The sequence below is a fragment of the Bos indicus genome, chromosome 5 (genome assembly GCF_029378745.1).
Source record: "Bos indicus isolate NIAB-ARS_2022 breed Sahiwal x Tharparkar chromosome 5, NIAB-ARS_B.indTharparkar_mat_pri_1.0, whole genome shotgun sequence".
Classification (NCBI taxonomy): Eukaryota; Metazoa; Chordata; class Mammalia; order Artiodactyla; family Bovidae; genus Bos; species Bos indicus.
In genome coordinates, this window is record NC_091764.1 from 29,848,992 (window position 1) to 29,873,572 (window position 24,581).

Genomic DNA, 24,581 nt, shown 5'->3' on the forward strand with positions numbered 1-24,581 from the left:
TAGTTTAGATCAGAAAACACTGCTTTAATCCAAATCCTTCATTTGAAAATACAGAATAAAAAGCTGAGTTTGAAAGGTGAAGATTCATAGGGAATAGCATGATTGGGACTGGGATTCTTGTCTTGCTGACTGCCAGTCTGCTTTTCTTTTTACCATGTTGTGTATCTTCAGGATACTAGAGAGGTAATCCTGTTAGGAGAAAAAGGAAAACATTGAAGAAACAAGTGCATTGGATGTTAATATTTGGGCCCAGGAAGAGTAGAACACCTAAAAAGACCCAATTGTGGATCAACTTTGGGGATATAGCAAAACTCTAGATCACCAAAACTACAGTGGAAGTGATGACGACAGCCCTGTATTGTTGTGCTGGCCTTTTCTCTTTTTGAGGTAGAAGAGAAAGGGTATGTGAATGTTTTTAGCTCTTTTAGGCTGGTCCTGGAAGGTAAACTCCTCTACCAAGACGGCTACTTACTTCATTGAGAACAGAATTAGGGATGATGAGAGAGAAACACAGAAAGCAGGCAGGTACTCATAAGTCTCTATGGTCCCGATAGTATTTTGAGTCAGGTGCCACCAGAAAGTAGGCCAGATTGGAAACCGTGCCCAAACATGGGCTCTGTGGGCTCTGTCTTATGATTCTAGAAGAGTTCTGTCCTTACCTTTCCTACCTTTGGCCCCATCCCTCCCAGGTGTCTAAGGATGATCGCAGTGATGTGGAGAGCAGCTCAGAGGAAGAAGATATAACCACCAGCACAAAAGGTCCCTGTGGCCGCAGCTCCAGCAATGGTGCCAATCGGGTGAATGGTCACATGGGAGGCAGCTACTGGGCTGAAGAGTAAGGTGGTTGGTATGGGGACTTCAGCATAGACGGACTTGCAGGGCCACTGGCAACCTACTCCTCTTGGGCCTCCCCACATCTACATTCCTGGGTCTAGGGGGTGTGCAGGGCACTGAGGAGAATCAAGAAGCAAATATTTTCACTTTTAAAAAAAACTCTGCCATTTCGTATTTAATAGCCTCCAGGTTCTTTCAGTAATGTTATTTGCTCTGTGTGTGCACGTGCGTGTGTGTGTGTGCGCGCCTGTGCATGTGCATTTGTGCATATGCGTGAGTCTTGTTGCCTAGGTTGGGGCACATTTCTGGACTAGGGCCATTAGGCCTTGCCTGGTCTCCTCTGAACCCACCTCAGTCCCAGATTTGGCTGCATCTTGAATTATGCTGTTTCCAGAGTGTCCCCTCCCTGGTTGCCCATGGCTCTTGAGCCCTGACCATCTGAATGGAGCAGCTGAATTTAGCTCCACGTTTCTGCACTGTTTCTTCTTTGGAGCTGGAATATTTCCCATGAAGTTGTATGCAAACAGACAACCATGAAATGGGTGGCCAGGATTGCTGCGGCCCCTAGCTAGATCCCCTTCCTGCCACCTGGTAGTGACAGGGACAGCTGCTGATACCCTGCTCTTTATTCAATGGTACGCAGGAAGTGGGGGTGGCGGGTGGGAGGAGTGGGTGATCTGAGGGCTGGAGGACAACAGCTACTGGGTGAGCTGTTAACGGTTTATATTATTGTTTACTCTTCTGTGATTAAAAGTGCTTCAACCCTCATCTGCTGTCTCAACCTCTTTAGTGACTCTATCCCCAGTTCCCTGAATCCATAGTCTGATTAATAACTTTTTCAGGTCTGATTCTAGAGGCCATTGGACACCCAAGTTTTTCCTTTCTGTGCATATATGCTAGAGAGAGAGCACCTTCATTTTAAGGCTTTATATTTTAACAAAAAATAAACATGTGTAGTGATCATAAGAAAAAATACTGAGCAAATAAAAGCATGTATATTGCCAAAGCAGCAAAGACTGGTTGAAGAGCTAAGATACCTGAGTATTTCCTGTATGTCCCATTTTATTGAGTATAGAGACTGCCAGTTAATATCTTAAGATGGAGATAAGTGAGTCTAAACCAGTGTTTTCTGTTTTAATTCTGGTTTCTCTTCTAGCCCATGGAGAAACAATTTTCCTAATCTAGATTTTTCTGTAGTTGAGGTTTAGGCAAAATTACCAATAGTAGTATTTATCTCTTAGAATATTTTCCATTCAGTGAATATTCAGATTATCAAAATATTTCCAGATGTTCTTGTGTACATTAAGACATATGGAATGCTTCATTGTTAAGGAGACAGATAAAAATGGAAAGAAATAGGTTATTGTAGGTTATTATTCTAAGAATCAGATACTCATTTGATGTTCATTGACATTACTGGGATACTGACCCTACTAAATTTACCTTACTGAGTGGCTGGATTTTAAAAAGACTTACTATATATATATAGCACAAGGGCAAATTAAGTTCTAAAAAATTTTACGTAGTTATTTAGTCAGAACTAGTCAGGAAGACTAAAAGACTAAGGTCTTACATTTAATTCCTCAACTTACCATATTGTTGAATAGTAATTGTGAAATATGAAAATACTTTGGAAAGTCAGACAAGATATGTATGCCTTTTGAAGTTGGAACAATTGCTTTGTAAATACGATTGAATTAGTTGGCCCAGTTAATCTGACACGTGGTATAATTAAAATAATAACAGTTAACACATAGCTCTTTATTACATACCAGGTATGGTATTGAGCACTTTACAGAGGATTAAAATACAGCAAAATAGGCTAGCTTTGCTAAATTCAAACACCCAGTAAAGAATCAAACTCAGAGTCTCTATTCTTAATCACTATACTGTAACACTTCTCAAGACTTTATGTAAGGAAGAATAGTTGTTGGAGAAACATCTAGCCAGAGGCATAAACTGATGAGAGTTAACTTTGGATGACTGAATTGAGATTAGAGTCGGTTATAGGAACAAGGCTTGTTCTGAGCACAGAGTTGGAATTGGAGGGAAGTGAGAGAGTGCTAGAGGGTTTGAATACAGAACTGGAAGACAATAGTGTTAACTGGGATGGCAGAACTGTCATGAGGCCAGATTTACAGATGGCCTTGGAAGGTTTCATGCCTGAGAGCAGGTTAGATGCAAACACATCATCCCTACCTGAGAACTAGGAATATTTATAAGAGAAGCAAGGCATTACCTCTCCACTGTTGAATATAAAAGAATTTGAGAGACCCCTGGAGGTCCAGCCATTAAACTCCACATTTCCGCTATAGGGCGTGTGGGTTCGATCCCTGGTCAGGGAACTAGATCCCACATGAAGTTTTAACGTTATTATTTACTGAAAAGATAACACGTTTGTATAGTGCTTAACTGCTTTGAAGATGATCTCACAACATCAAAAAGCGAACTTCAGAACACTTTGTAAAAGTAGGGATTATTATCTGCATTCTATAAATGAGTGTTTGAATTGTACCTTGACCCTAAGTGGGAAGCTGCTATAAATGGGGAAGACATACCTGGTATTCCCTGATAGCTCAGTTGGTAAACAATCCGCCTGCAGTGCAGGAAACCCTGGTTCAATTCCTGGGTCGGGAAGATCTGCTGGAGAAGGGATAGGCTACCCACTCCAGTATTCTTGGGCTTCACTTATGGCTTCCCTTGGGGCTGGTAAAGAATCCACCTGCAATGCGAGAAATCTGAGTTTGATCCCTGGATTGGGAAGACCTCCCTGGAGAAGGGAAAGGCTACCCACTCCAGTATTCTGGCCTGGAGAATTCCATGGACTGTATAGTCCGTTGGGTCACAAAGAGTCAGACACAACTGAGTGACTTTCACTATGTCCACCTAAAATATAATGGTGTAAAACAACAGTTTATTTCTCATGGTTTGATTGGATGAATGAGCCCAGTTAGAAATACCTCATATGGTTACAGTGAGATGGCAGCTGGGAATGGAGTAGTTTAGAAACTCAACTGAGCTGGATGTCAAAGATGATTAATAGTCTGGCTAGAAGTTAATGCTGGCCATTCCCTAGGAACTGTCGGGGCTGTCAACTAATACACCTAAACATATCTTTCCATGCCTTGAGCTTTGCTCAAAAGGTTGCATAGCATAATGCAGGAAGCAGACGTCACTAGGCCAGTTAGTGTTGATTGAGGGAATTCTCTGGCGGTTCAATGGTTAGAACTTGGTGCTTTCACTGTGGTGGCCCCGGTTCAATCCCTGGTGGGGAATTAAGATCCCACAGCCTTGCAGTGTGGCCAAAAATAAAGAATGTTGACTGGAACTGGCACACATTATTTCCACTGTATCCTACTGATTGAAGCAGTCACAGGGACCACCTAGATACCAGGGAGTGCTGAGGTAGATTCTACCTCTTGGTAAAGGATTGGTGAAGTCACTGCAGAAGAGCATGGGAGAGGACTTCCCTGGTGGGCCAGTGGTTAAAAATGCATCTTCTAATACAGAGAATGTGGGTTCAATCCCTGGTTGGGGACCTAACATCCCACATGCTGCGGGTCAGCTAAGCCCATGTGCCACAATTAAAGAGCCCAAGTGCCATAACTACTGAGCCCACTTCCTCTGAGCTCATGTTCCGGCCCCTTGCACACCACAACTAGAGAAAGCCCACGTGCCAAAAAATGAAGACCCAGTGCAGACAAAAATTTTTTTTAAAAGAGCATGGAGAATGGTTGCATTCACCTTTGAAAAATTCAATTTGCCACAGTGACAAAACAGTCTCAGAAGTTGTTCAAAAAACACAAACAGATTGCCTCTTACATATCATGAGCTTTCACAGTCCTAAAAACAATCATGAGTGTAGTTAGTGGGTGGTAGTATGCTTATTTTAAACCAAGTTCTTCAGACTTTAGATCCAGTATGTCTGCAGGAAGATAATTTCACTTCAATTAAATATTTATCAAGTGCCTACTTGATGATAGGCACTGTGGCAGAGAAGCTAGAGACACAAAGATGAACAAGATCTGGTTTCTACTTTCAGAGAGCTCAGACACCAGTAAGGAAAGGAAAAAAAAAAAAAAGATACAATGTGATAGCAACTGTTCTAAATTGTTCTTGGCAAGGTGGGAGAAAACTTGAAAGTGGAGCTGGACCATTAAAGATGAGTAGAACTTTGCCAGGAAAACAGGAATAGGAAGGTATTACGTTTAGGAGAGATGGGAGTATATGAAAGATATCAGTTCTGGTTGATATGAAATAACTTGAGACAAACATCTAGAAATGGTGGGTAAATGAGGTGGGTTTTTTTCTTTTTTTCCCTTTAATGAGCTTCTAGAAAGTGACACAAAAGATGCAAAGCAGTTGAAAACTAGAGCAGAAGCCAAAACACCTGATGCAGTTACTGAAGGAATAAAGACTTGGGTTTTAATGCTGACAAGAGATAAGACTGTGGCCCCATGCAGGAAGCTGAACTGAGACCTCGAGTTAAAGCCACAGCAAAAGGAGAAAGCAAAGAAAAATACACGCAGTTGGCAAAAGGAGAAAGCAAAGATGTTTGAATGCTTGGGCTTGTGAGGTCAGGATGCTCTTGAGAATATTCTCAAATTCTGGGCCCATACTTCATGTGAATTTGAGAACCTAAATGCATACTTCCTTTGTGGTCTGGGAAACATCACAACCCCCAACCCCATCCCCAGGTAAGAACTTGAAGGAAAATTGATCTCAGATTAATTATCTCTGGGCCTGTTTTGGGAAGACCTGTACATAATAATGCAGACAATGCTGGAGTTCTTACTAATACACTACCACCAACACCCCCCACCAAACAGAAAAGTTCCAAAAGATTATCTCAAGTCTGCAGCACATATAAGCACATATAAGTATACAAGCACATACTTGTATCCAGAGTGTATATAATTAAAGAAATGACAAGGACAACCCAATAGGAAGAAAAGGAGAGAGGGGAGGGAACAAAGGATATGAATAGGTAATTCCTAGAGAGTGAATATGCCAATGGATAATCAATAAAAAGGTGATCAACCTTACTATAAATCAATGATATGTAAAATGAATAGAATCCACTTTACACCAACAGAATGAGGAAATGTTGCCAGTGTGAGTAACATTGACATAACTTTTGGAAAAGCAACTTAATAACTAGTAAAGCTATCTTTTGTAGAAACTAGAACAAGGAAATTAATCGCATTGCTGTTTATAAGTGGGGGAAAAGTGGAAAAAGATCAGTGATCTTTCTACTAGAGAAATGGAATAAATTAATCTACTCATGTAATTGGAATATTATACAACATGAGCTAAATTTTCCTGTTAATATGGATGTGTAGTCCAAACCAGTAGGACACATATATATTTATGTATGAATTTTAAAATATGTTACAGGGAATTGTTTCATGTGGATTTGGAGTCTGAGAAATCTCAGGATCTATAGTCAGCAAGCTAGAGATCCAAGAAGGCTATAGTTTATGGTATAGTTCCAATCTGAGTCCAAAAGCCTGAAAACTAGGAAAACCGGTGGTGAAAGCTGCAGTCCAAGTCCATAGGCAGGGGAAGACAAATGTTCCAGCTCAAAGACAGTCAAGTAGAAAGACTGCCCTCTTACTCTACCTTTTAAGAAAAATTAAAGGGACTGCCCTGGTGATCCAGTGGCCAAGACTCGGCACTCTCAATGCAGGGGACCTGGGTTTGATCCCTGGTCAGGGAACTAGATCCCATATGCCACAACTAAAGATCGAAGATCCCACATGCTGTAACTAAGACCTGGTCAGTCAAATATTTTTTAATTAAAAAAATTAAAGTTATTGATTTATAATAGTTTGACATATATATATTTTTAAAAGATTCCACATATAAGTGATAACATAGAATCTGTCTTATTTCACTAAGCATAATACCCTCCAAGTCCATCTGTGCTGTTGCAAATGGCAAATTTTCATTCTTCTCTTTGGCTGAGTAGTAGTCCATTTTTTGTGTGTATGTGTGTATAATACATCTTTATCTATTCATCTGTTGATGGACACATTGATTGCTTCCATATCTTGCCTATTACAAATAATGCTATGAACATTGCGGTGCATATTGTCTTTTCAAATTAGTGTTTTCATTTTCCTCTGGTTTATACCGAAGAGTGGAATCACTGGATCATATGGTAGTTCCATTTTTAGTTTATTGAGGAACCTCCAATACTGTAGCTGCACCAGTTTACATTCCCACCAACAATGTGCTGGGGTTCCCTTTTCTCCACATCCTTGCCAGCATTTATTTGTGGTCTTTTTGAGAGTAGCCATTCTGATAGGTGTGAGGTAATATCTCTTTGTAGTTTTGATTTGCATTTCCCTGATGATTAGCAGTGTTGAGCATCATGTGCCTTTTGGGCATCTGTGTATCTTCTTTGGAAAAATGTCTATTCAGGTCTTCTGTCCATTGGGTTGTTTTTTTATGTTCAGTTGTATGAGCTTGTTGTTGTTCAGTTGCTAAGTTGTGTCTGACTCTGTGACCCCATGGACTGTAGCCTGCCAAACTCCTCTGTCCATGGGATTCTCCAGGCAAGAATAGGGAGTGAATTGCCATTTCCTTCCGCAGTGGATCTTCCCGGACTGGGGATCAAACCTGTGTCTCCTGCACTGGAAGGCAGATTCTTGACCACTGAGCCACCAGGGAAGCCTTGTATGAGCTTACTTTACCTTTTCTATTTAGGCTGTCAATGGATTGGATAAGATCCAACCACAATGGGGAGGGCAGTTGCTTTATTCAGTCTACAGACTCAAATATCTATGTCATCCAGAAACACCCTCTAAGATGCACCAGGAATACTCTAACCAACTGGCTGGGTGTTCTATGGCCAACTCAACACGTAAAATTAACCTTTGCAAAGGATAAATATCAAAAGCATAATGTTGAGTGAAAAGGCAAGCTGCAAAAAAAAAAAATATATATATATATATGTCCCATCTGATGCAAAGTTACATTACTTGTTTAACCCAAAAATATATTTAGGGTATTTCTGTAGAAATACCCTAAATATAGAAACATACATACAGAAACATACAAGGATGGATACTGCCTATCTTTATGGAGGGAGAGTATGCATTTCATATGAAATTTTATTTTTGGTGGTCTTCAATAAGTTTGGAATAATTCATAATTTTTAAAAGTTTTTCCAATGTAAAAACAAGTATGTGGCATTTTCAGGGAACTCTATAATCTGTTGGAGTTGGACCAAAGTAGCAAGAGATGAGAATAAGAAGGTGGCTTAGGACCAGATTGTGAAGAACCTTGACTATCAGGCTGCCGGGGACCAGCCCCAGCTGATCCAGGGTATTCGAAGGAGAGACGGCCTAGGCGACTATTTATATGCTAATTAGAGATATAAAGAATAATAGAATGAGGATAGCTCAGTAGGAAAATTCAGTGGAGAAAAGAGGCTGAGTAGTTTGGTTTACGGGGGAGATCAATAAAACTTCAAGACAAGAAGTTTGCACCACTTACGTAGGCCGCAGGCGCCCTCTCGAATAGCGGAAGGTGCCTCACCCTAGACACCTTCTCGAGTGGGTCTTAGAAGCCCAGGCATAATCAGTAAGCGTGGTGGGTTCCGCGCTCCAGATGGAGACTCAGCTGGAAGTTAAAGGGAAGAATGACATGGGGAGACCAAGCATTGGTGAGCAAGGCCCGTAGCTTTATTTTCAACAGGGGCTTATATACCCTAAGTTACACATAGAGGATAATAGGGGATGCAAAGTCAGCAGTCTTTGATTCTTATCAAAAACCAGGGTTTCTTTCCTGCAAATTTATCGTATACAAATGGTTTAGGTGATTTACATCATCTTCTGGCCAGAAGGCCTATTAACATTTTATGACTCTTGACAAGGACTTATCAACAAAGACTTATTTTCTCTAAGAGTAATTATTTTAAGGTTTGGCACCATCTTCCGAAGATAAAATTGCATTCCTATAGGTCGGATGTGTAATGGGTTTACAACAAAGGAAAGAATTTATTACCTTAAGGGTCTAAAGTTACTAACACCAAGGCCACTACTTATTTTTTCTATATACCAACTATTAATTAATACATATTCAAGGATACAATTCAGGGGATGTGAAAACTTGGCAACAAACATTGACTCATCAATGAAATCCTTTACTAGTCTTATTCTGACAGTTTCTAACTCTCTGAGAGGCTCTAAGCTATTTGAATATCTTAAGCTTCCCGTGCCTCTGGAGGCTGGGAGACTGTAAACAATCGTATGCATAGCTGCAGGAGTCCGGGTAAACTTGTCAGGCGAGTTAGAGAGCCATCTGAGGGGTTTGGATTTAAACACTCCTAATTGCCCAGGAACTTTATTAATTGGAGCTGTAAGTTAACTCTTTGACAGAGAGAGCGAGATGGTGGTAGGGGACAGCCCCCAGTAAAGTCAGAGGTGAGAGCACAAAGCAATAAAGTAGGCAGACTCTGGTTTTTTGGGGGAAGATACTCGAGAATATCCGGGGAGACTCCCGAGGCTCGATCCCGCCTTTGCGTATGCCGAGCCTCCTTCCTCATGACCTTTGTCACGAGCGGAATGTCTCTCGCCGGCTCCCGGCATCAGGCTAGAGTTAAATTTTAGCTGGTAGATCATGGGAGGCACAAAGTTTTAAGTAGCAAGAGGAGTTTTCTAAAACTCCTCTTGTAGAAGGGTTATCCTAGGATTTAGGTGCTGACCTTAAAGAGGTAAAGGAAATGGCTTTTTTAAAAGGGGGCCTACGAATTGGCTTAGGTCTATACATAGTAAGGTTATCTGTACCACCTTCACCCCAGCCATCAGCATACAATTCTGTTTTTCCTTTTAGCTCAGTAAGGTCTCTTGTAAGGCAGGCCTCATCAGGAAGAGTTTAGCCATAAGCCCTAGGCCTATAGTAGATTAGGAATCAACCTTCACTCAACTGGCTTCTGTGAAAGATGTTTGGGAAACAATATGAAACTTTCTAGCAATAACATGACTTTCTTTGCTAGTAATAATTTATTGTAAGGAATTGTGGCTCGCACAGGTGTGGATGTATTCCTTGTGGCTGCTAGTAGTATGGCTGTTCTCTCCCTACAGTAGGGTTCCCAGGACAAGCTGTGGCTCTGCTACCAAAGCTGATCCTAACACAGAGTGGGGAGAGCTGTGGGGTCCCAAGGTCTGCCCATTAGTCCTTCTCTCCTGAGGCTTTGGCCTCTGAATAGTTGAAGAGACCAGATAAAAGATAATTCAATCAACATATATTTCTTTATGTACATGTAAACACATTGAAAATGGTAATAGGAACATACCAAACTGTTAACACAGGTAATTTCTGAGTAGGGAAATAGGAAGGGTGTTGGGTAGGGGGCGGAGGGACAATTATTTGTCTATATTTGAAAATATGTTACATTGAGGATATATTCATGTACCTTAAGAAACTTAAAAACTAGTAGATATGATACAAATGAACACTTTTTTCAAAACAAAAAACCTGTTGAAGCAAGTCTGGCAATATGTTCAAGTCAGTTAAAACTGAGAAATAAGTATATAAGTGTTATTTCTAAGTTCCCTCAGCTTTCATATAACTCAAAAAATATTTTTATTATAAAAATCAGATATGTTCATTGTAAAAAATGCAACTAATTAAGTACCTGACCTCTCCATTCACCCTAATCATTATTAACAGTTTGGTATATAGTCTTCTGGGACCACTTATCAGATAACCAAATGTATACAAATGTGTTTCTTTTAAAACAAAAATGAGAGATCATACCATACATATTCTGCTGGTTTTGACTGATAACATTCCATTTTATGAGTATACCATTATCTGTTAACTAATTCCTGAACTTATTTAAGTTTTTCTTTACTATTAACATAATACTGCAGATAAGACCTTTGAATGAATATATCGTACAGTTGTGTGGCTAGAGTCCTAGCACAGAAATAACTAGGTAAGAAGATATAGACACTTAAAAATTTTTTTTGATAGGAAAAGAGTATACAAACTTGTATTGCCATTCATTAACAAAAGATTTCCTTGTATTATTTAAATATTAAAAGTGCTGTGAAAGGGCTGGTTGCTTGGGAGTGTAAAAGAGGTCTTAAATGTCATGACAGGGAATCTGACCTTGACCCAGTAGCCAGTGGCTTTTGTCTCTATTTTTAAAGCCCATTACCTTGCACAGGCATTTAAGGGCATGTTTCCTGACATGACCTTGGGCTGTATCCTGAAGTTTTGTATGAAATATTGTTTTATTGCTTTTAAAGAAGGTAAAAATCTTCAGTTTTGTTTTTTCCCTTTGATTTGAAGGTTTCCCAGGAATATTTCATTTCCAAGTAGTTGAGGTTATCATTTATTTATAATTTTATTGGATGTGATCAGAGAATACTATCTGTAAAATTTCTACTTTTAAGTTTGTTTTAAAATTTTTTGAGTAGTTAAATAATCAGTGTTTATAAGTATTCTATAGATACAGAAAATGATCTATTCTATATTTATTATAAATACACATACTTGTGTATCAGGCTTGTTGTCTGTATTATTCATTTCTAATGTTTTTATTCCTCTAGTGGTGTTCAGTCCTGAACAAAGTATAATACAGACTCTCACTATAATTGTATTTTTATCCTGTTCTCTCTCTATTCCTAAGAATTTTTCCTAAGAAATTTTCCTAAAAATTCCTAAGAATTTTTCCTTTAGTTTCTTAGTTGCAGACAAATTTATGATAACCACCCTTCTCCATAATTTGTCTTTTTATATTACCAAATGATCTATTTATTCCATTTAGTGTTTTTTAACTTTTCTTAATATTACCACTATTGCTTTACATTGGTTTGCATTTGTCTGATACGTCTTACCCATCTATTTTCAACTTCTCTGTATTAGTGAGTATGTGTATTGGAAACTATATATATTTTGGATTTGCCTTTTTAGCCCAAATCTATTAGATTTTGTCTTTTAATGAGAGAATCCAGTCCATTGATACTTAGTGTAATAACCAATGAACTTAATTATATTCCTTCATCTTAATTTGACAGCACATAAGTCTATATTTTTAATTCTTTTTCATTAAATACATACAGTTCATGCTCAGTTTAGTTCAGTTCAGTCACTCAGTTGTATCCAACTCTTTGTCACCCCATGAATTGCAGCACGCCAGGCCTCCCTGTCTATCACCAGCTCCCGGCGTTCACTCAAACTCATGTCCATTGAGTCGGTAATGCCATCCAGCCAGTAATGCCATCCAGCCATCTCATCCTCTGTCGTCTCCTTCTCCTCCTGCCCCCAAACCCTCCCAGCATCAGAGTCTTTTCCAATGAGTCAACTCTTCACATGAGGTGGAGTTTCAGCTTTAGTATCAGTCCTTCCAAAGAAATCCCAGGGCTGATCTCCTTCAGAATGGACTGGTTGGATCTCCTTGCAGTCCAAGGGACTCTCAAGAGTCTTCTCCAACACCACAGTTCAAAAGCATCAATTCTTTGGCACTCAGCTTTCTTCACAGTCCAACTCTCACATCCATACATGACCACTGAAAAAACCATAGTCTTGACTAGATGGACCTTTGTTGGCAAAGTCATGTCTCTGCTTTTTAATATGCTATCTAGTTTGGTCATAACTTTCCTTCCAAGGAGTAAGCATCTTTTAATTTCATGGCTGCAAGTTCATGGGGTTCTCAAGGCAAGAATACTGAAGTGGTTTGCCATTCCCTTCTCCAGTGGACCACATTCTGTCAGACCTCTCCACCATGACCCACCCATCTTGGGTGGCCCCACACGGCATGGCTTAGTTTCATTGAGTTAGACAAGGCTGTGATCCGTGTGATCAGATTTACTAGTTTTCTGTGATTATGGTTTCACTGTGTCTGCCCTCTGATGCCCTCTCGCAATACCTACCATCTTACTTGGGTTTCTCCTACCTTGGACGTGAGGTATCTCTTCAAGGCTGCTCCAGCAAAGCGCAACTGCTGCTTCTTACCTTGGACATGGGGTTGCTCCTCTCAGCCACCGCCCCTGACCTCGGGCTCGGGTTAGCTCCTCTCGGCCACCGCCCCTGACCTCAGGTGCAGGGTAGTAAATACCAAACAATTGCTTGAATTTAGGTTTTGACAAGCTGTATTTGAAAAGACAGTAGGTACTCCAAGTGAAAATGAGGTAGGAGAGGACTGAACCTAGGCAGGAAATAAGACTGGACAGATAAATATTGGCATACTATATATTGGTACTCTATTAGAATTCTCCAGAGAAACAAAACTAATACATTAGAGAGAATAAGAGTGAGAGTAAGATTTATTTCAAGGAATTGCTAATACAACTGTAGGGACTGGTAATCCTTGAGATCTGTAGAGCAGGCCAGCAGGCTGAAAATACAGGTGAAAGTTGATGTTACAGTCTAAGATCCACAGGCTGGAAACTCAAGTGGGGTTTATATCCTACAGACTTGATGCAGAATTCCTTCTTTAAGAACTCTGTCTTTGCTTCTAGAGCCTGAGCTGATTGAGTGAGGTAAGATCCACAGGCTGGAAATTCAGGTAGGGTTTATATCCTACAGACTTGATGCAGAATTCCTTCTTTAGGAACTCTGTCCTTGATCTTAGGGCCTCAGCTGATTGGGTGAGGCCCATCCAGATTATGGAGGACAATGTGCTTTACTCCAAGTTGGAGTTTAATTACATCTAAAAAATACCTTCATGACAACATCCAGATTGATGTTTCACAAAACAACTAGGCACCCCAGCCTAGCCAAGTTGAAACAAATTCAACCATCACCCAGTACCATAGCAAATGTCAACCAAATATGAATGGATTATTTCTAAACCATCTACTTTGTAAAACAAATATTTGTTAACACTCATTTTACTAGCCTTAAATGCAATTAACATTTAACTTAGCACATGGAATTTTTAAAAATCAGCACAATATCCTATGGTAATATAAAGGATACTTTTTGAAAAGAATTTGTAATAAAATTATTTCCATACATAAATATTGGGCATAGTTATACTAGCACTCCGATGCTTGCACTTTTGTACATGCACCATGAATATAAGGGCTACAAATGGAGACTGATACTATTGTGTTTTGTCAGAGAGCCAAATGCCAGGAACAGACTCTGCCATCAGTGAAATGGTTTTTTTAAATGGTGAACAAAAGTTCTAAATAAAGCAAATACTGTACAGTCTCTCCTTCATTTCTACAGTAGTTGCATACCTAGAGAATTCAGAGTATACCAAAAACTGTACCAAAAATACTTTGTGGGAGGTTATATTCTCAGCTAATTATAAATTGTTTTTTCACTTAAATATTTATGAGGACATTTGATAGCTGTGTAGGACTTGGGACAGTTTGTTGTGCAAGACTATCCCAGGCACTGTAAGAAGTCTAGCAACCTTGGCCTCCACCTACCAAATGCCAGAGATGCTTCCCAGTCATTGTGACAATCAAACACTTTCACCTTTTCCCAGTCATTGCAACAATCAAACACTTTCACCTTTTCCCAGTCATTGCAACAATCAAACACTTTCACCTTTTCCCAGTCATTGCAACAATCACTTTCACCTTTTCCCAGTCATTTCGACAAACACTTTCACCTTTTCCCAGTCATTGCGACAATCACTTTCACCTTTTCCCAGTCATTGTGACAATCAAACACTTTCACCTTTTCCCAGTCATTGCGACAATCAAACACTTTCACCTTTTCCCAGTCATTGCGACAATCAAACACTTTCACCTTTGTCGTGTGTGTGTGTTTGAGGGGGGGAGTGCCACTTCTGCTGAGAACCTCTGCAGTAAATAATAGGAAGCTATCAAAAGTATTTTTCTCCCCTCAACTCTTTGAGAAACTGGAATAAAAAGAGAAAAGCGTAATGTTACATGCTCTCATATTTCCAATCCCCAGAATCAATACCGCTAACATTTTGTCTTACTTCAAATCTTATTTGTAAAAGAAAAAATTAATAGCCCTGTGATATGATATAATATATATTTGGTCTTAGTCCCAGGTTCTTGGCACAGAGCCTCTAAGACCTTTGGGAATCTGCAGAGTGATGTGTCTTGATTTGCTAGTGAGTACTCGTGGTGAGCCCCTAAATCATTTCAGGATGGAAGCTGGTTGCCAGAGGAAACAGACAAGACAGATTAGAAGGCTTGAACTTTCAGCCCTACTCTTTTGATCTCCTGGGAGGGGAGAGCTGCTAGAGACTGAGTTAATCATCAGATGACTAATGATTCAATCATGCCTATATAATGGAACCTCCATTAAAACTCTTTTAACAGTGGGGTTCAGAGAGCTCCTGGATTTAACATACTGAGGTGCTGATAGCGTGTTGTGCCCTAGGCATCTCTCCCATTTAGCTGTTCCTGACTGGTATCTTTTATAATAAACTGGTAATAATAGTTTCTCCGAGTTCAGTTATATAAGCCATCATAGCAAACTGTCCGGAGAAGGCAATGGCACCCCACTCCAGTACTCTTGCCTGGAAAATCCCATGGATGGAGGAGCCTGGTGGGCTGCAGTCCATGGGGTCGCCAAGAGTCAGGCACGACTGAGCGACTTCACTTTCACTTTTTACTTTCACACATTGGAGAAGGAAATGGCAACCCACTCCAGTGTTCTTGCCTGGAGAATCCCAGGGACGGGGGAGCCTGGTGGGCTGCCGTCTATGGGGTCGCACAAAGTCGGACACGACTGAAGCGACTTAGCAGCAGCAGCAGCAGCAAACTGTCAAGCCTGAGCAGGAGTCATGGGAATGGATCTATAGCTGTCAGGCAAAAGTGGGTAATCTGGAGACCCACTACTTGTGAATGATATCTCAAGTTGGGGGTAGTCTTCTGGGATTGAGGCCCTTAACCTGTGGTGTCTGTGTTAACTCCAGGTAACTTAGTGGCAGAATTGAACTAAGGACAGTGTCTGGTGAGTTGGAACATTGATTGGTGTGGGAAAAACGTATCTGGTGTTCAAAGTTTTGTGAACAGAGGAAACAGTTTCCATCTAAGGCCTCCTTCAGCCTCTACCCTGTTCCACATTACCTCACCCCCAATATAATGACTACTGTTGTCCTTACAATCCATTTTTTATACTTTACAACCACTTATGTATCCATAACAACAGAGACTATGGGTTTCCTCGTGGGTTTGTGATATATCTTCTCATATTCAATTTCTCATATATATATATGTGTGTGTGTGTGTGTATATATAGATAGATAGATAGATAGATAGATCTGTGTCTGAGTTTATTTTTCTATGCCATTGGTCTGTTTGTCTGCTCCTGTACTAATACCACAACACTTAATTACTATTAGCTTTCTATAGTGTCTTGGTATCTGGTAGCCCCAACCCATCTTCTTTCTTTTCAAAATTGTCTTAGCTCTCTGTGCTTTTAAAGATTTTTTTTTAAGAGAAAAGGTGGTGTATTCTATAGATATTTGGCCCAGCATGGGAGGGTAAAGGGTCAGAGAAACCTTTTTGGAAAAAGGATACTGTAAGATGGAAAGGAGGTTCCATTTAAAGAGAAAGCATGAACAAGCATGGAGACAAGAAACAACGTGCAACCACACAAGGGGTTTGATGTTACGAGAACCTAAAGGGTGAGGTAGGAACGTAAAGGTGGGTCAAATCTGAAGGACCTGAGGATGCACCATACTAAGGAGTTTGGACTTGACCATATAGGTGAGGGCTTCTTTAACTCACTTGGCTGTGATGGGTCTCAGTTGTGGCATGCAAGATCTTCAATCTCTGTTGCAGTATGTGGGATCTTTAGTTGTAGCATAAGGGATCTAGTTCCCTGACCAGGGATGGAACCTGGGCCCTCTGCATTGGGAACGTGGCGTCTTAGCCACTGGACCACCAGGGAAGTACCCGAGTCAGCGATTCTTAACCTGATGTCTATGGTTGAGCTTCAAAGAGATCTGAAGCAGGAGAATGCCATGATCTCCCTTTGTTGCCAATATAGATCTAATTATCAGATAACAATGCAGCAAATCTGATGAGGTAAAGATTGGAACTATGAACTAAAAATCTGCAAAAGTGTAAGCAAGAAATGACAAGGGTAGAACTGACCAAATGGATGTTTAAATGGTAAAAATTAGTAAGACAATTACTTGGTTGGCAGTAGGATACAGGGAATAATGTAATAAAACCCCTATATTCCTGACTTAGATGATAGTTGAAAATAAGGGGGAAAAAACACGAGTAGGTCCTGGCGATACGAAGAAATGCTTAGTTGTAGACATGTTATGTAAGAGATTCAAGTGGATATAGCAAGCAGCTGGTTGTTATCTGAAGCTCAAAAGGTAAGCCTGGAAGATGCAGGTGTGGAGGGCAGCAGCAGGTTTGAATAGGTGACACTTCTTGTCATGTACCAGAGTATTAAACTTAATATGAAATCTCTCATTCAACTTCAAACCAGTCTTTTAAATTAGGAACTACCACTGAAGCACGCGTATCTACTGAGGAGGAGGAAGAGGGTGAATTAGATAACTAAGGGAACAAGGTCTGGGGCTAAGGGTAAGGCTGGAGGCAGGGGCGCTATTAAGAGGATTGGCTCTGGGTACAGGCTGGACAGGGAAGCCGATTCGGCCAAAAAGGAACAGATGGGAAGAAAAGAGAAGGAATCCACAGAGCTAAAGTCTTCAAGTCTTAAAACAGTGAAAATGAGAATGTAAGAAAGCTCCTCAGAAAGGACTACTTTTATTGGAAGTGGCATTGGGGAGCTGAGAAGGCAGTGAAGTCCTTCATTAGCATGTCCAGAAAGGATGAGAGGAAAAGGGTTGAGGATAAAGGAAAGCTGAGTTTCTAAATCCTGGAACAGGGCTTTCAGGTGATAGGTTTAGGAACAGAGAGACAAAAGTCAGAGCAGTGTGTACACGAGAGCAAAGAGAGGACAGGTGTCAAATAATGGGGGTTATTTGGGCAATTACCGAGAATGACATGAACAAGCAAGTCTCAAAGCTCAAAATGAAATGGTAAGTCTCTCTTCATAGTTGGGTTTTACCTCAAATGCTGTTCTTTCATATCCTCTTTGCAAGAAGAGAAACCGAACCTGATGCTTATACCCACTGTCCCTAAGGAGATAGACTGCATTACTATAGGCTGCCCAGAAGTCCTTCACATTTTTTAAGAACTATCCCTCTTCTACTTCATGCAATTTTGATACAGCTACTAAACAAGAGCCTCTGCCTCCCTTGACACGTGTGGCCATGCTGACCACAGAACCCCATTACTTGGACATAATAACTGGTCCAGAAATGGCCCCTGACCGAAAAAGAGCTTTGGTCTTTACAGAGTCTTCTCAGGGGATTTATACAGGTGCTGGGGCAGTCTTTTCATTGAGATCATGAGAGTTGAGATTACTATTCCTAGAACTAGTTAATAGGCAGAGCCCAAGATATGGAACTCTAATCCGTGACTAGAAAATGGGTAGTCAAGGTCCCACCTCTGTGGTCCACACCCTATTCAAGTAAACAAAAGCACCAAGACACAGATATGGCAAAGTATTTAATGTCTATAGGTGTGCCTCACCCTCCCATTCCTGTTTTGATTTGATAGCCTCTCCAAACTGGCTGCACCACAGAAAACATGGGCATTTTCCACAGAGCAGAGTTTGAAAGCCAGTAAGGCCCTGGTCCTCTTGACTCAGAAACGATTGCAGGTGCAGTCTTTCCACAGCATGCCTCAGGCCTCTCTGCTCAAGGAAAAAAGCCCCCCAGTTCTATAGGGCTCCTGAGGTCTTCTGTTCTTCTGCAGCCTGGCGCCGGGAGCTGCGCCGCTGGAAATAGTGGTAGGCTCGGACACTGCAGAGGTAACCCCCGTACACAGTGAGGAGCATCATGGAGGTGGAGAAGGTCTTGTAGCCAATGTCAGCTAGTTGCTTGGCAGTTGGCATGTTGTCCCCTATAAAGACAGACTGGATTTAGACCCAAGGATAAGGCCTCATCTGCCCAGCCCCCTCCCCTGCTTATCTGGCTGCACTGTATTCTGAATAGCTGCTACTCACATGGCAAAGTTTGGTAGCTCAGCTGGTAAAGAATCCACCTGCAATGCAGGAGACCCCAGTTCAATTCCTGGGTTGGGAAGATCCCCTGGGGAAGGGATAGGCTACTCACTCCAGTATTCTTGGGCTTCCCTGGTGGCTCAGCTGGTAAAGAATCTGCCTGCAATGTGGGAGACCTGGGTTCAATCCTTGGGTTGGGAAGATCCCACGGAGGAGGGCATGACAATCCACTCCAATATCCTTGCCTGGAGAATCCCCATGGACAGAGGAGCCTGACGGGTTACAGTCCATGGGGTCAAAAAGAGTAGGACACGACTGAGCAATTAAGCACAGCACATACTGGAAGATATTGTTGGGAACTCTTAAGATTCAAAAGGGCAAACAAAGTCTGCATACAAGGTACAGAAACATAGCTCAAACCAGGTGTATATGAATGACATCACAGCTAACACTTGACCCTCCATGTTTATGGAATGAAGCGACTGGTATGGACCACCTAGAAATGTTCTTAATTGGTGTATTACTTTAGGCACACATCAGTTTTTCTGGCCAGAAAGGAATTAATGGAAATAGCCAGAGATTAAATATTAGCAGTATATTATTCTGTCATAGGAGCCTTCTGGGCAATATCCAATTTGTTTTCCCATAAAATCATCTTATTTATGGCTCAGATTCCCAGGTTGGTCTTCAAGCATCTGTTAAAGCCATAGTATCCTTGAAGTAGTGCCAATAGTATGTTTATATTGTTTCAATTAGACATAACCTTCTACAGCATTAATTCTAAGTTTCAAACATAAAACCAAGAACCTATCCCAAGGGCTAAAAACAAACTTACTGAGGCCCCAGCAAATGTTAACTCACATGTGCTTCAGATAAATTACTTCTAATTTGTGTTCCCTGGATAGTCTGAGCTAGGGAACAAGAGAAAGAATCTCTCATCTTGAACAAAATGTTCCTCAATCTGGGACTCTGCTGAGAGAATTAAAACTCTGACTGCAGTTAGTGAGAATAGGTTTCTTAAAAGTAAAGAATTTGAAAGAAGAGAAGTTCAGAATTAGCTGGTTGAGGGGATCTCGAGTAGGGTAAGATGTCTAATTACTTTCCAAAGTAAGTCCCATGAGTTGAATACTGCCTTTGAGCCAGTCCTTGAGGGTGGATCCCAATGCTGAGCTGAGGCACAGCTTCCTTGAATCATAATTCCAAGTGGCTATTGAAAGTAACATTAAATAATGTCAGAGGAAGAAAACCAAATGGCACAGGGGCAAGATAAGAAAGGGATGTTTTCAGGTTATTTGAAGTTTGAAAGGCCTCTAAGCTGTGAGACAGAAACACACACACACACACACACACACACACACACACACACACACAGGTTATTTGAAGTTTGAAAGGCCTCTAAGCTGTGAGACAGAAACACACACACACACACACACACACACACAGGTTATTTGAAGTTTGAAAGGCCTCTAAGCTGTGAGATAGACAGATACACACATACACACACACACACACACACACACACACACAGCAGGACACTAAGGTAATAAGCTCCCAGTTGGCAGCCTTCAAACTCCAAACTTATTCTTTCTCATCCTATCCCCCATTATCCTGGCCAGACACTAACCACCTCTTCTCAGAGCTGGAGGAAGAAGGCTGGAAATAGGATGGTAGATCTTGCCTAGAAGAGTGATAGAAGATCTACTGATGAAAATTTTCTAGAATCTCTTCTCCTGTCTAATCCAACTTGAGATTTCTATTTTCAAATTAACAAAAACTCTTCAGACCCTGAGCTAAAGCAGGGCAGTAGTAAAGGAGAACACAGATGAAGAAATTATTCTGGAAGTAGAACAAGGCTTATTAATTGGATGGGCTAGGGCAAGGTTGATGTATCTGCAAGTTAACAACTGAGGAAACTTTATGGAGTGGGATACCGTTAAAAGAGAAGAAACAGGTGTGTCTATATGTGTGTATGGGGATGGTGGTGGAGGCAGGAAGCGTCAGCCAAGATCATGAATTGGACACGTTCAAGTTAAGATGCTTAACGCAAAATTCACATGATGATGTCTGCCAGACACGTGGATATACAAATATGGAACAAATCCTGGGAAAGAGGCTAGGCTACAGATACATATGGAAATAACAAGTGATACCAAATTAGAGGATAAAACCAAAGAGAGTGAAGTCAAGGGAACACCAGTTTGAAGAAAGAAAACAATTAGGGAAGGAAAACAGGTAGCAAATTCCAGAAACACGTGGAATGCTCTTTCATTTAACCGTGACAATGGTTGAAAATCACTGCTCTATCAAGTTACTGCCACTAACAGAGGTATGCTTTATCTTTCGGGTATACTGGGCCAGAAGGAAAAAGGCCCATGAACCCCAACATGTCTATGCATTTTTCTAGGATAGAAACAGATGATTAGAAGGATCATAACCCCCTTTCACCCCAAAGATAAGAACCGATGTTGTGATTTGCTGGTTAAGGGAATGGCAATGATAAGAATAACACAAGGTCAAGTAAATTCTAGTTTTGTTTTGCTTACTGATAAGGAGATTTGAATGTTTTCAGAGAAGAAGTTCAATTCAGTCACTCAGTCGGATCCTACTCTTTGCGACCCCACAGACTGCTGCATGCCAGCCTTCCCTGTCCATCACCAACTCCCAGAGAAGAAAAGAAGAAACTGGTGGCTAAACTGAGTGAGGTGGGTGGGATGGAATAAGATCTAGGATGGCCCAGAAAAAGAGGAAATTAGAAGTCCAAGTAGAAGGATTAACCTTGAAAATGAAAATTTTTGAGGTTAGCAGGAGAACCTTCTCATCTATGGGGCATCGGGTTTCTCAATAAAGCTCAAGGGTCTGTTATGGGGTTAGACTGGTTTCAGAATAACAACAAAAAGAAAACAAGAACCATAATGAAAAATGACACAAGGGTGTAATCTATAAAAACGTTTTCAAATTGTGGCTCTTTTTTCTTTTTCTGCCCCCTGAACACGGGAGAACCTCAAAGCTCAGATCTCTCTCCTCTGGAAAACTCATTTCCTCAAATGGGTCCATGCACCTTAGCTTAGATTTACTACTCACTTATCTACCTTTCACTCGGGCTATGTATGAAGGCTGCAGAGAAGGTGGCTTCTGTCCCAAAGGAGTTTATGGTTTGATGCGGATAAGCTGTGCATCCCAAATTCTGTTAGACAAAGTAGAAGACAGCAGTGACTAGAAAAAAAGAGGCATTTTGAGACTTCAGTGACAAAGCGAGGGCTCAAGAAAAGTTAGCAGAAAGATGGAGACGGGCGGGCAGCAGTCGTTAGAAGGATTGCGAGGATTTACGTCAGTGAAGAGGGAGGGAGAGATATCCCAGGAATTGAAAGCAGCAAAGGAGTGGAGCCAGTTAATCGATAAACAGGAACGGGTGCCCGGGAAAGCTGCATTTCAGGGCACAGCGGACTACAAGATGAGAAAGGGTCAGAGTTACTAGAGTCAGAGCGTGGAGGACAAAACGCTTGGTGGAGTCAAGGCCTGACAGAAACCTACGGCCTCGAGGAGGATGCTGGGCTGGAAGCAGCGCACGATACGCGGTAAACCTCAAGGACACCGAAGACTGGGCATGCGAGGATGCGGTAAGCAAAGGCCGGCCCCAGCGGGAGCGCCTCAGCACACCGGAGGCCCGGGCTCCGGCCTGATTCAGGGCGTACCTGGATGCTGCCGCTCCCTACCGTCCGACCGAGGCCTCCAGCCTGCGCGACCTCAGAGCGTAGACGGAAGCGGCACCCGGGACCAGAACGAGTAAGAAGAGTGGCCCAGGAACAACACTGAATGCTGAGGCGCTATTGGTGCCGAACACCACCCTTTCTCCCGCCCCCTCGCCCCGCTTACCCTCTAGAATTTGGCTCCCGACGAGGGTAGAGCCCTGCGCGTCGGACGCAGCATAAACCCGCCCATGAAGGCGGGAGCCCGCGCCGGTGGCAGCTCTGATTGGTTGCCGCCTTTGAACTTCCGACTTCCGGGTCAGGCGCCTTTAGTACGCATCCTCAGACGAGTCTTCCTCTCGGAGAGGCCTGTTGATTTCTGGGGGTTGTAGTCATTCTTCACTGAAAAAAGGTCTTTGGCGACCCAAGTTCTGTAACCAGAACTTTTAGGATAATCAGTCACGAGAGAAAAGGCGATCTTTCTCTCCAACTCTGAGGAAACCAGCCAATCCTCAGCCTGTGGCACAGTGACGTCTCCGGTAGCTAGGTAGGTTCTCTCGGAGTCAGCCCTCTGAAGGGGACTGTGCGCCCCCTACAGATTGGAGCTGCCCTCTTCCCCGCCGCCGGCCCTTAAGCCCAGCTCAGGTAGGAATCCGACCCGCACCGCGAGGCTTGGGCCGCCCAGGACTGCGGCCGGTGTAGCCATGGGCACGGAGTGGGCGCAAAGGTCGCATTTCCGTAATGTTTCTGTCCCATATGTGACCTCCCCGCTTGCAGGCGGCGTGATATAGCCCCAAAGCGCCTGGAAAGGATTGGGGGGGATGCCACTTGGGGAAAGCGGGACTGCGTGGGCACCCCAGCAAGGGGCCGGGAGTGGCTAGGACAATCGAGGAAAGATTTCTTTTTTCCTTTTTCCCGTGGCATGATTGCAAACATACGCATGTAGTGATGCACACTGCACATGCACCGCCACGTGCAGTTAAGTGTCCTTCCCCAACTTGTTTCTGGAAAAACCAAATCGGTTTTTGGATAGGCAAATAGGCCTGATTCAGAAGCCTCAGATTCAGTTAATGGTGAACAAAAATAAGCAAAGGTTTCTGACTCTCCAAGAGGGTCGCAGCTGCAGCCTAGGGAAGGAGCTGTCATTTTGCCCTGACTTTGACCTCCTAGAGAGGCAGTTTCTGGATCCAGTCAGCACCAGACCTGGGCCCAGCCTCACTGCCTGACCCAGGAAGCTCTGCCCTTCACTGGTGAGGGTGACTCCTCTTCTCAAGCACCTGCCTGGTTTGTCCAGGAGTAAGGGAAGATTAACTTAATGCTGGCCAGAGCCAGTGTGCCAGGCACTGCCACACAGGAAGCTGAGACCCTCTGCTGGACGTGACAGGAGCCCTTGGGCTCTATTTATAGCCAGGGGCTCAAACTGCTGACCTGTGACATTCCCCTGCTGCCTCATTCCAGCCTGGAGCAAGGCCACTGCCAAGCACAGACCTCTCCTTCCTCCTCTCACCCCAGGGGGTAGTGTGGTTTGACTGTTTTTCCTCCTCCATGAATTTCCCAGCTCCTGAGGTGCTAGGGAAGTCAATACTGCATGAGAAGGCCTTCCGGTGACAAAGGAGAGCTGACCTTGGAGTGTCAGGACCACCAAGATGGGGACCTGCTCGTCCTCCCTTACCCACTCTTTGGCCCTTTGGCCTCCAAGTACAGGTGCTGATTAGCTGCTCTGGCTGTTCTAGGGGTAGCTGAGAATTGGGTATAGGGTTTAGGAGGAGGTAAGGATCCAAGATGTCTTGGGGAGACAGCAGCAGGAGGGACCCAGCTGACACCTCCCCCCACTAGAGCTCCCAAGAAGGGAGGCAGGGCAGTTACAAAGGTCAAAGGGAGCAGGGTGATCTGAGTTTGCTATGAAAAGGTGTAGCTCTGTCAGCAGATTAAGTTCCTGCTCCCCAAAGAGGGTACTGGCGGGGAGGGTGAGAGAGGCTTGGAAAGGTCACGCATGGTAGGGAGAAGCTGGCAAAGAACTAGGGACCGGGAAGTCCCGAGGGAGAATGACAAGCCCCATGGCCAGAGATGCCA

General features: G+C 42.5%; 2 protein-coding genes across 17 annotated transcripts in view; one reads left to right on the forward strand and one right to left on the reverse strand.

The window, feature by feature from the left end:
• Window positions 1–1,602, forward strand: part of CERS5 (ceramide synthase 5) — a 29,835-nt gene extending 28,233 nt beyond the window's left edge. For 3 of the 4 annotated variants that reach the window (XM_019960593.2, XM_019960596.2, XM_070789131.1), the window contains exon 10: window positions 690–1,602. In XM_019960593.2, the coding sequence (XP_019816152.1) occupies window positions 690–839 (150 nt within the window). In that variant the 3' untranslated portion in view covers window positions 840–1,602. The remainder of the gene's footprint in view (window positions 1–689) is intronic. The other variant, XM_019960594.2, reaches the window with a different exon arrangement.
• Window positions 1–24,536, reverse strand: COX14 (cytochrome c oxidase assembly factor COX14). 13 transcript variants are annotated; one of them, XR_011566565.1, is made up of 5 exons: window positions 22,515–22,689; window positions 18,935–19,094; window positions 12,808–18,722; window positions 3,393–3,556; window positions 1–189 (listed from the first exon to the last, which is right to left on the reverse strand). XR_011566565.1 is itself a non-coding variant. In XM_019960607.2 (4 exons), the coding sequence occupies exon 4, from the start codon at window positions 18,712–18,714 to the stop codon at window positions 18,541–18,543; it is 174 nt and encodes a 57-aa protein (XP_019816166.1). In that variant the 5' UTR covers window positions 18,715–18,722; window positions 18,826–18,863; window positions 21,912–22,006; window positions 22,515–22,672; the 3' UTR covers window positions 18,314–18,540. The 13 variants fall into 13 exon arrangements, 10 of the variants coding, with proteins under 10 accessions (XP_019816166.1, XP_070645236.1, XP_070645235.1 ...); XR_011566564.1 differs by lacking the exon at window positions 18,935–19,094 and adding an exon at window positions 21,912–22,035; XR_011566563.1 differs by lacking the exon at window positions 18,935–19,094.
• Window positions 24,537–24,581: the final 45 nt, after the last annotated feature.